This window comes from Microcaecilia unicolor, chromosome 4 (genome assembly GCF_901765095.1).
Source record: "Microcaecilia unicolor chromosome 4, aMicUni1.1, whole genome shotgun sequence".
Classification (NCBI taxonomy): Eukaryota; Metazoa; Chordata; class Amphibia; order Gymnophiona; family Siphonopidae; genus Microcaecilia; species Microcaecilia unicolor.
Window position 1 is genome coordinate 292965463 of NC_044034.1, and position 12299 is coordinate 292977761.

The 12299-nt window shown below is 43.6% G+C and overlaps 1 protein-coding gene across 2 annotated transcripts in view; it reads left to right on the forward strand.

Annotated features, from left to right (window-relative positions):
* The first annotated feature begins 3445 nt into the window (after window positions 1–3445).
* The window catches only part of CKAP2L (cytoskeleton associated protein 2 like), a 95723-nt gene continuing 86869 nt past the window's right edge, over window positions 3446–12299 (forward strand). For both annotated transcript variants that reach the window (XM_030201706.1, XM_030201705.1), the window contains exon 1: window positions 3446–3533. In XM_030201706.1, coding sequence (XP_030057566.1) covers window positions 3497–3533 — 37 coding nt within the window. In that variant the 5' untranslated portion in view covers window positions 3446–3496. The remainder of the gene's footprint in view (window positions 3534–12299) is intronic.

Sequence of the window (12299 nt, forward strand, 5' to 3'; positions counted from 1 at the left end):
ATCCTAAAACTTATAAATACAGCACCTGCTCTTAAATTATAAACAGTGGCGAGTTGCTCTAGAGCTATTTTCCCCAAAATATATAATTTCTTGTAACACTCTCTCCCGCCTGCTACTGCTGACCTCCCTGCTATCGCCACTTCTTGAAAATGGCTGCCAAGGCTTCAAGCAGCAGCCTTGTGAGACTTTGTGGAAGTCTTGTGAGGCCACCACTTGAAGTCTCAGCAGCGGGCAGGAATGATTGTGGTTCTTTCCTGCCCCGAAGAGGCCAGTAAACCACCAGGGCTACAAGGTAGGCCTGGGAGGAGACAAGCTGGTCATGGATGGGAGGGAGAGAAGGGGGCAAGCTGCAGGTGGATGGGAGAAGAGAGGGGGATATGCTGTGCATGGAGGGGAGAGAAGAGAAAATTGAGAAATGCAGCAAATGGATAGAAGAGAATGGAGAGGAGATGGGGACATGCTGCTCATGGATGGGAGGGGAAGGAAAGGGGAACATGCTGCTGATGGATGTTTGCTTTTTTGGAAATGTGCATCTTTTCTAATTTTGTATTTAGACAGTGGTGTACCGAGGGCGGGGCGGTGGGGGGCAGTCTGCCCTGGGTGCACGCTGCTGGAAGGGTGCAGAGAGCAGCCGCGTGGCTGTCGGCTCCGCTGGTTCCCTGCTCCCTCTGCCCCGGAACAGGGTATGGATGAACCTGCAACCAATCCTCACAAAGGAAAGCTCCCACTACTACCATAACTTGAAAAAATGTCCTTGGTGATATGGAAAGCCTGAAAGACATGGTTATAAATTAATAATGTTCTTCTGCAGGAAGGTGCACTGGCAATATGAAAGTACTCTTCCTTGAGATCCAGGATTTGAACTAGAGTCGATATAAACAATCAAGGAGGTTTAATAGACAGGAGATGAAGTGATGTCAAAACGCTGAAACCAATTAGGTTAGTCTGAGTTTTCCCTTCTCCGTACAGCCATCATCCCTGTATACTCAAAACAAAGCAAGCAAACCTATGAGCTACTGCATCTACGTTGTCATTCTTTATTGTGGGTAGTATTTTTATTTATTTATTTAGATTTTGCTCACACCTTTTTCAGTAGTAGCTCAAGGTGAGTTACATTCAGGTACACTAATCTCACTTATATTTTCAAACATGCCAACTTGTGCAGCATACAGATGTACACAGAGGAAGCATAAAAACGGGATCATTTTTCTTAGAGTAGTAATTTGTTATAAATCTTAATCAGTGGTCAATTGGAGGGGCTGGTTACAGGGACACCCTAGCACGTGTTATATTCGTGCAGAGATTTTTTTTCTTCTGGTAACGGTCAGACAACATGTTTTGAGAATCAGGTGCTTAACAATCAGAGTTTCTATTTATTTATTTATGACATTCATATCCCACATTTAACATGTATTAGGTTGAAACCCGGGAGCATTTGACAGTTTTTTTTTTTTTACCCGTGCCTAGATAGTTTGTGGGAACTTGCTCATTCTGTTTTGAAGAATGCAGTGGTATATTATAAAAATGCACTTAATATTGTTTATTACTATTATTTACTACTGGTTGATATACAGCAGAATGCTTTGTAATATAATTTTAATAGCATTTTTCTCAGTCATTACCCAAATATAAATAAAATTATGTTAATTATACGACCATGTCTGCCTCTATGGTAGCTTTTGTTAATTAAAGCCATATCAGAATATTTGCAAGTGTGATTTAATTATGCAGTCAAACAGTACACCACCAAAATACAAAATAGAAAGCAGCACAGTATTAGTCACCAAGTTTAGTTGATTATTTTCAGTGGAAAATGGCTGCCTATTATGGGAATATTCCATCACTGTTTAATTATTGCTACCAAACATTACATATTTAGGGCATATGCCTTAAACATTGTTTACATTTGTTTATCTAGACCTTACATGCACATTATTGCTCATTAAACCCAAAGGCAAAACCAAAGTGTGGTTAAAGAATTTGGTATAAACTATGTTGTTTATGACTTTACTTGTTATGAAATGCTTTGAGTCCTACTGATCTGTGCATCTGTTGTGTTATTTTGGTGGGTGGAAACAGTCAGGTGGGCTTATAGGGAGGGAGGGGAGTACGAGAGGGGAAGGGTTCTTGGGGTAAAAGTAAAATTTTTTTGTGCCATGTTGGATGGTTTACTGTTTTTTCTTGTTCTGTATGAAGCTTATCAACCAACATGTTTTGCTTTCAATAAAGATGATTAAAACATAAAAAAATAAGTTTTGGATGTTACTGAATTCTATTATTCTGTCTCACTGTATTTCCAGTTTTGGCACAGTATGAGCCATCACAAGAACAAAATATAAGAAAACCAGTGGGCTGCATTAGGGGCTTATAACCCATTTAACATAGTAACATAGTAGATGACGGCAGAAAAAGACCTGCACGGTCCACCCAGTCTGCCCAACAAGATAAACTCACATGTGCCATTTTTTGTGTATACCTTACCTTGATTTGTACCTGTCTTTTTCAGGGCACAGACCGTATAAGTCTGCCCAGCACTATCCCTGCCTCCCAACCACCAGCCCCGGCATAGTTATGTTATGATTCCATGTACCCCATTGAAAAGAGAGTTTAATTCAACTTCCATTAATTTCAATATATTCCATCATCTTTAAAACACCATGCTTCCCAAGGCAGATTACAACAACATTTAAGATGAACCCTTCAGGAAATAGGATATTCTCATTGAAATTTGGACATCTGCATTGTATACAGTGTATTTCGTTTTTAGTGTAGAAAAATGAGCACAAAATACACTTTAAAATTGCTATTTCTACCAGCTATAATAATTTTTAAGCTGTTTTAGTGATATTCAATTGTTTTTTTTTTTCATAATATTTATACCTACATATGGGAAGCTTTCAAATAAATTAAAAAGCTGTCCAATAAGTTTAAAAAAACTTTTGTCCTCCACCAAAGCACTGCCTATCCAACTGAAACAGCTTTAGACTTGTTACAGATGGATCAACAATAATAATAATAAAAAAAGACAATGTGGATGCAGCAGCTCATAGGTTTGCTTGCTTTGTTTTGAGTAAACGGGGATGACGGCTGCGTTAGGAAGGGGAATCTCAGACTGTCAGATAGGCTCACTTCCACAGCTGTCTATTAAACCTCCTTGTAAACAATCCCTTACCAACGAAAGAAGAACGACATGCGATACTTTCCAGCGCAAAAAAAAGTGAAACGATCCCATCCCCACATCCTAACTGTTGTGCTTCAAATGCCCGTTGAAGGACACCAAAGGCTTTTTACCTCGAACCACTGATTCAACCCAGTAGTACGCGACAACAAGACGTAATATTAATAATAACTTCCAGGTCTAACGTCTTTTCAGTCTTCCGCGTACGTTCTGATTGGTCAGTTTGAAAAGGATGCGTTGGCCAATGAGAGCTGTCAGGGATTTGAGCGTGAAGTTTGATATGGCAGCTTAAGAGTGTGAAGGCGAATTGAACGTGGAATGGAGTGCGGTACTATGAGAAAAGTAACCGCGGAAGGTGAGTCGCCAGTGGAATAAAAAGAATGATGATATAATAATTTCTAATGAGTTCTCTCGTATAGTGAAAAAGGATGGTAGTAACTTTTTTTCTTGTTTCCTTCTTTCGCTGATATTAGTTACGGGCCTGTGATGTTTTCAATAGAGGGGTGTTTCCCGAGCACTGCTGGTATTTTATTAAAGGTGTCATTTGTTGATAGTGTTCTTACCTTTCGTGTTTTTATCCTAAACAGTTTTTTAAATGTGGTTTTTGTGGTAGGGACTATGGACCGAGCAGCTGGAATATCACTAGTACAGCTGCCAAGTTACTCAGTACTGGAAGAAGACACTTCTTAAGCCAACCCTAGCCTTTTGGCATGGCAAAGCAGTGTGCGGTATTTGTAGTTCTGACTGCTACCAGTTAAAATCAGCACTGAAGTTCCCATAGTGCACTAGGATGAGGTTGTTAGAAACCAGGACCAGCCTAAAATTTCGCTCCCGAGAGCAGGTAACTTTGCAGCTGTGCTTTAGTAACGCCTATACTCTTAGTTAAAATGGTCAAGTTACAAACGATGGTTTTGAAGGGGAAATAATACAGGAAAGCCAGTGAATGAGCAAAGCAAAAGCAATTGACCCTTATCTGTATAGTGAGAGCCAATTAGAAAGCATTCTGTGTGATGTAATTATTATTAGCATTTGTAATTGTATAGCGCTACCAGGACGCTGCGCTGAACACCTGACAGAGACAGTATTGTAATTAACAGCATAGATCCAAATATGATCTCTAAAGGCCTGGCATTTCCTCAAAGTAGATGATGGCAGAAAAAGACCTGCACAGTCCATCCAGTCTGCCCAATAAGAAACTCATATGTGCTTCTTTTTGTGTATATCCTACTTTGATTTGTACCTGTCCTCCAGGGTTGCCAGGTAGAAATTTTTTTTCCAGCCCAATCCGGGCCAGAAACCCGCCCAAACACAAACCCCGCCCCTGACACCCCCACCCCCGCGTCACCGGCCCCGCCCCCGCCGTCATCGGGCCCGCCTCCCACGTCATCGGGCCCGCCTCCCCGTCATCAGCCCCGCCTCCCACGTCATCGGGCCCGCCTCCCTGTCATCGGCCCCGCCTCCCACGTCATCGGCCCCGCCTCCCACGTCATCGGCCCCGCCTCCCACGTCATCGGCCCCGCCTCCCACGTCACTAACCCCGCCCAAAAATGTCACTAACCCCGCCCCCCGCGGCCGAAAAAAATCAAAAAGCCGCCCGGAAGCCTAAAAAACCGCCCAAAAAACCGCAACCCGCCGCGGGCAAAAATTTCCCGCGGCGGGTCGCGGAAAACCGCCCAATTGGGCGGTAAAACCGCCCACCTGGCAACACTGCTGTCCTCTTCAGGGCACAGACCATATAAGTCTGCCCAGCACTATCCCCGCCTCCCAGCCACCAGTCCTGCCTCCCACCACCGGCTCTGGCACAGACCGTATGTCTGCCCAGCACTATCCCCGCCTCCCGACCACCAGCCCCGCCTCCCACCATCTGCTCTGAGATCAAAACTGTGAGTTTGCCTTACCAAATTTTCTACTGTTGCTCAGCTTTTGAAAACAGGTTTATTTTATTTATTTATTAGGCTTTATTTATCACCTTTTTGAAGGAATTCACACAAGGCGGTGTACAGTAAGAATGTAATGTAACCTCTAATTTCCTTATGTATCTGGGCAACTTTCTCTTATTGTGTATTCACCTGATAAAAGGGAGCAATCCAGTCTCTCCAAAGCTTGTCAGAGGTATTTAGGCAGTTAAAAAAAAAGTACCACATATAGTATGTTAATGCTTGCTTCTGAAATCATGTTGCAGTAGCGAAGCCTATTTAAAAAATGATAGGATAAAACGCCATTGCTCCCATTGGAACCCCATTCTTTTGGCAGCTGTTTATGTAGACCCAATGCACCGGATTCTTCTGGATGATGAACAGCTGACTAAAAGGAAAGGTGCTCTGTGTGAGGTCACAGTTAGGATGAATGGGTTGCAGGAATATCAGGAGGAAGAAGTTGATGATGGTGCTGCTTGGATTAAGGAGGCAATTGCTTCTGCATGCATTGTGTAGGGCTGTGTTCCTCCAGAGGCGTTGAAGGCACATTCCACGAGGTTACGGTTCACTTTGTGGGCCAAAACTGGTGTTTTTTTTTTCGCTAAAGGACGTTTATAGAGTTGCTTCTTGAGCCTCGGCATACCTTTTGAAGCATTATCGAGTAGATGTGGCCACTAAATAGGATGCTTCCTTTGGAGCTGTGGTTGTGTCTTGGGGAGCGGCAGTTTCCCGCCCTGCCTAGGGAGAGCTTTGGTACGTCTCACCAGTTCTTGGATTCATTTGCTGCGTAGGCTAAGGAAGGTAAAATTATGCCTTATCTGCTGATAACTCTTTCCTTTAGTAGCAGCAGATGAATCCAAGATCCCGCCCTTTTGTCTGCCACTGTTAGTTTTGTTCATTTCTTTATTCTCTGTGTATGTCTTCTGATTTAAAAAAAATACATTGTAGGAGAAAACAAAAGAGAAGGTCTTTAGATTTCTTTTTGGTTCGTCAACAAGATGGGTTTGTTATATTATGTGAGTGACGAAGGCTCCCTAGTTTTCTCGTCTGATTCTGATTTGTGATGTACATATATTGAGTGAAAGAGGAGCTGATCATCTAGTATCACTGCCTTCAGCTTTGTAATCTTTGTAATCTCTATCTCCACCTGTTGGTAGATAGACACAACCCACCAGTTCTTTATTGGCTGTTACCATCAGCAGGTAAGGCATAATTTTACCATAGGAGATGATGGCAGATAAACACCTGTATAGTCCATCCAGTCTGCCCTGCAAGATAAACTCGTACAATAAGCTATGATGTGATACTACATATGCATACTTGATCTTTATTTGCCTTGCCATTTTCAGGGCGCAGATGTAGAAGTCTGCCCGGCACTTGCCTATTTGGCCAACCCAGGACACAGACTGTGGAAGTATGGCCAGGCCGTGATAGTTGTTATGAAGATATAGGTTACTTTGGGGTCCTTTTACTAAGGTACGCAAAATGGTGGCTTGTGCTACCTTTAGCGCATGGGTTTACCATGCGCTGTGACCACCTTTAATGCACCAGTAAAATGGCTGTGTGTATGTATATAATACATTTTTTTTTTTGTAATGGCCATGTGCTAATTTCCCCATTAAGCGCATGGCCATTACCATGGGAGCCCTTACTTCCACCTATTTAGGAAGTGGTAAGGGCTCCTGCAGAAATGTGTCCGCACTACCCGATTTAACACAGGCATTCCAACTCTGCTAATGGGCACGCCTCCTGCAATGAAAAATAAAAAAAATATTTTCCAGTATGGGATTAGCGCGTGCTGAACGCAGAAAATACCATAGGACACATTAGTGCATCCCACGATAGTTGTACTGTTCTAGGCAAAATATAGTGTAGCTGTAAGAGCCAAGCTTTATCAGCAGCCTCTCTCTTCTTAAGCAAATTGTCTTTATTGTAGTACTCATAATAAAGGAAATCCAACTTACTGTTCTGGTACATGGAAGAGAATTGTTGCCTTCTGCACATAGTCTGTATCTAGCCACCTCAGAGGCAAGGAGATGGCCAGACCTCAGCCATGCTGAAAGCAAGAGCTGTAATACTCACAGGGGTATAAAGGAGGAGTAACTGGGGTGGGGGGATGAATGGGGAATGACTTGGGGAGATGTGAAAAATCTTGATGGAATTACAGTAAATTAAATTAAGATGATTTTGGAACTTCAGGCGTTATCATGCGAGTCTTCTCTTTGTCAGAAGGAGTTACAGTACACACAGTTCCTTCCTTTCACCGGAATTGGCCAATGTTTTTGTTCACTTTTCGGGAAGAGGCTTACCCATGTGATTTTCATTCTCTTCGTCTTCTAGACGTTTTCTGGTTTCTTTGTTACTACTTGAAAGTGACTACGAGTTATGTCGGTTGGATTACTTGTCTGTTCTCACATCTGCAAGGGGGAGGCAGCATTGAAGGCGACTATTGCTTGCTGGGTCAAGGAAGCTATTGCTTCAACTTACTTACCGGAGGGTAAGGTAGTTCCGGACCGTTTTCAAGCTCATTCTACTCGGACAGTTGCAACTTCATGAACACAGGCATACCTACTGTCCTTGAAGGCCATTTGCAGGGCGGCGATGTGGTCGTTGGTCCATACGTTCTCGAGGCATAATCGTTTGGACGTTGTGGTGCGTTCCGATGCTGCCTTTGGGACACCAGTCCTTTCTGCAGAAGCTTCAGGTGCCCACCCTACTTGAGGACTGCTTTGTTACATCCCTCTAGTCTCTGGATTCATCTGCTGCTGATGCTAAGGAATGAAAAATTGTCATACCTGATAATTTTCTTTCCTTTAGTTGCAGCAGATGAATCCAGAGACCCTCCCTTCTCTGTTTGTTCCTGTTTTCCCACCTGGCAGGGGTTGCTGCTGCTTTTTTTTTTTTTTTTTTGGTTGTTGCAGAGTTATTTCAGGGAGTCCTACAATCAACTGGTTGGTCAGAAATGTTATTCCTTTTCCGTTGCTCTTTTCTTATTCTGGTTCCTTCTGCTTTGTGATGCGAATACTTACTGGGCTAGGAGCATGACATCCCATATAGCACTTCAGTTCAGTGCTATCTATGTCCACCTGCTGGACGATGGATACAACACACTAGTCTCTGAATTCATCTTCTGCGACCTAAGGAAAGAAAATTATCAGGTAAGACATAATTTTTCGATATCACTCCACGATATGACTGCATCTGTAATTATTTTGTGCATTTCTGGTCACCACATCTCAGATATAGCAGAATTAGAAAAGGTACAGTAGAAGGGTGACCAAAATGATAAAGGGGATGGGATGATGTCCCTATGAGAAAAGGCTAAAGAGGCTAGGGCTCTTTATCTTGGAGAGGAGACAGCTAAGGGAGGGTAGGATAGAGGTCTATAAAATTCCTAGTGGAGTGAAACTACTACTACTACTACTTATCATTTCTAAAGCGTTACTAGACATACACAGCGCTGTATACTTGAACATGAAGAGACAGGCCCTGCTCGACAGAGCTTACAATCTAATTAGGACAAACAAACAGGACAAACAAGAGATAAGGGAATATTAAAGTAAGGATGATAAAATAAGGGTTCTGAACACGTGAATAAGGGTTAGGAGTTAAAAGCAGCATCGAAAAGGTGGGCTTTTAGCTTAGATTTGAAGACGGCCAGAGATGGAGCTTGATGTACCGGCTCAGGAAGTCTATTCCAGGCATATGGTGCAGCAAGATAAAAGGAACAGAGTCTGGAATTAGCGGTGGAGGAGAAAGGCGCAGATAAGAGTTATTTACCCAGTTTACGGAGTTCCTTGGGAGGAATGTAGGGAGAGTGGAGACGTTCTGAGGAGCTGCAGAGTGAATGCACTTGCAGGTCAATAAGAGGAGTTTGAACTGTATGCGGAAACAGATAGGAAGCCAGTGAAGTGACTTGAGAGGGCTAATATGAACATAACGACACTGGCGGAATATTAGTCGTGCAGCAGAATTTTGAATAGATTGAAGAGGAGAGAGATGGCTAAGTGGGAGACTTGTGAGAAGCAAGTTGCAGTAGTCTAAGCGAGAGGTGATAAGAGTGTGGATGAGGGTTCTGGTAGTGTGCTCAGAAAGGAAAGGGCGAATTTTGGTGATTTAGAGAGAGACGACAGGTTTTAGCAGTCTGCTGAATATGTGCAGAGAGGGAGGAGTCGAAGATGACCCCAAGGTTACGAGCTAATGAGACAGGAAGGATGAGAGTGTTATCCACAGAAATAGAGAATGGGGGGAGGAGGAGAGGTTGGTTTAGGGGGAAAGATAAGAAGCTCAGTCTTGATCATGTTTAGTTTCAGATGGCGGTGAGACATCCAGGCAGGCTGGTACTTTGGCCTGGATTTTGGCTGAGATTCTGGTGTGGAGAGGTAGATCTGGGAGTCATCAGCGTAAAGATGATACTGAAAACTATGGGATGAGATCAGAATACCAAGGGAAGACGTATAGATGGAGAAAAGAAGAGGTACACCAACTGACAGTGGAATAGAAGAAGAGGAGGATCCACTAGAGTATACACTAAAGGTACGCTGGGAGAGATAAGAAAACCAGGAAAGAACAGAGCCCTGAAATCCAAGTGAGGACAGCGTATCAAGGAGTAGGCTGTGATCAACAGTGTTAAAAGCAGCAGATAGATCAAGAAGGATGAGGATAGAGTACAGACCTTTGGATCTGGCCAGGAACAGATCATTGGAGACTTTAGCAAGTGCTGTTAGAGTTGAATGAAGGGGGCGAAAGCCAGATTGAAGTGGATCAAGAATATCTTGAGATGAAAGAAAGTCAAGGCAACGGCGGTGAACAGCACGTTCAAGTATCTTGGATAGGAAAGGGAGGGGAGATGGGGCGATAGTTGGAAGGACAGGTAAGGTCCAATGAGAGTTTTTTTTTTTTTTAAGGAGTGGTGTGACTACGGCATGTTTGAAGGCATTGGGAACAGTCACAGTGGACAGTGAAAGATTGATGATATGACAGATAAAAGGGATGACTGGAGAGATAGTGTTAAATAGATGGGTGGGAATAGGTTTCAGAGGAACAGGTAGTTAGTTTTGAGGAGGAAAGAAGATGTGTAGTTTCCTCTTCAGTGATTTCAGAAAAGGAGGCAGAGGTTGGAGGGTTGAGAGAATGGACTAAGGGAAGGAGAGGTGGAGGTGACCTGGTTAAGAATTCAAGTTTAATCTTATGAACCTTATCATGAAAGAACTCAAACAGAGGCTGGGGGGAAAGTGAAGGGGGGGGGGGGGGGGGGTTGGAGGTGAAGGCACTTTGAGGAGAGAGTTCAGTGTGGCAGAGAGACGTCGAGGGTTTGAGCCAAGAGAATTTGTCAACTGGATGTAGTAGTCCTGTTTGGCAAGTAAAAGAACAGACTGTGGAAGGAGGTTAGCAAGAATTTGATATATATGAAGTCAGCATGGGCACGGGATTTCAGCCAAAGGCATTCGGCAGAGCGGGCACAGGAACGTAGGTAGTGGATTCTAGAGGTCAGCCAAGTCTGGGGTTTGGTACGTTTTACAGAACGGGGAATGGGCCTGGGTGAGAGTATCCAGAGCAGAGGAGAGAATAGTATTATAGGAAGAGACAGCCTCATTGACAGACTTGGATAACATAGTGGTAGAGAAGAGATTTGAAACCCTAGAGGACAGAGTAGAAGGGTCAATAGCCTGAAGATTCCTAAATGTATTGCTTAAGATTGGACGGGACTGGGGGGGGGGGAGGATGTTTAAGTGTGAAAGTTATCAGATGATGGTCAGATAGGGGAAGAGTTGAGGCACAGAAACTGGAGAGTAAGCAGTTTGAGAAGAGGCTAAGATCAAGACAGTGGCCATTCTGGTGAGTGGGGGCAGTGGAGCACAGTTGGAGATTGAAAGAGGATGTTAAAGCAAGAAACTGAGAAGCATAAGAGTCAGAGGGATCATTAGCATGAATGTTAAAATCCCCAAGAATGAGGGAAGGAGATGAAGGTTCAAGAAAGAAGGAAAGCCAAGCATCAAAGTCAGTGAGAAAGGAAGAAAGGGACTTATCAGGGGGTCAATAAATGACTGCTACTCGGAGAGGCAGTGGAGCAAATAGACGGATGGAGTGGACTTCAAAGGAAGAAAAACAGTGAGTCTGAAGTGGAAGAAGAGGTTGAAATCTACAAGAGGGTGAAAGTAGTAGCCTGACACCACCTCCGCGGCCAACTGGGTGAGGAGTATGGGAGAAAAGATAACCTCCATGGCATAGGGCCGCAACTGAAGCAGAGTCTTCAGGGTAAAGCCAAGTTTCAGTTAGGGCAAACAGATGGAGAGTACGAGAGATAAAGAGGTCATGGATGTAGGAAAGTTTGTTACAGACAGAGCGCAAGAGAAAGGCAGGGAAGAAGGGAGGAGGAGAGGAACAGAAATTAGATTGAAGATATCATGGTGTGACCTGCACAAATAGGATGAGAGCTGATGTGGAGGACCAGAATTGGGATTAATGTCCCCAGTGGAGAGAGGGAGCAAGAGAGTATGGAGAAGAGTAGGAGAGGTATGACGACAGCGACGAAGGCGAGATGTACTCAGATAGAAAGGAGATGGATGAATGGAAGGAAGGAAATGTTGAAGATTGAGAGCTGAGAAAAAGGAAGAGGAAAAAAAGAGATGGTGAGATGATGAATACAGAGGGTGGACAATGTGTTCCTGCAGTGTAAAGTGGTTTCAGATGGAGAAACAGATTAGGAAGGGACAGTACCAAGAAGAAAAAGTGTAACTGGGAGAAAAATGTAAAGAGAAAAATGCCCTGACACGTGGCACCTAGAGCGGAGGCCCTGAGTGGATCGGAGTGGACCTGGGAGTCACCCTGGAGAAGGCTGTAAATGATATGCAGATGAGCTGCAAGTCCTCCACAGCACCTGAAAGGAAGCTGGTGGTAGAGCTGGGCACCTCTCAGCCGAGGAAAGGCTTACCAGGGGTTAGGCCGAAGCCAGCATTCTTCCCCCTCAGGGTCGCCTCAGGTGGAGACAGCTAAGGGAAGGTAGGATAGAGGTCTATAAAATCACTAGTAGAGTGGAACAGGTGGATTTAATATTGGAAAGAGTAGATAAGCAATTCACAAAGATTAGAGAGCATGCAATGAAGCTAAGTATTACATTTAATATAAATTGTTGAAAATATTTTTTTGAAATTTTATAAACCACTTAAAATATGGTATTTACCAGGATTTGGTGAGTCATCAAA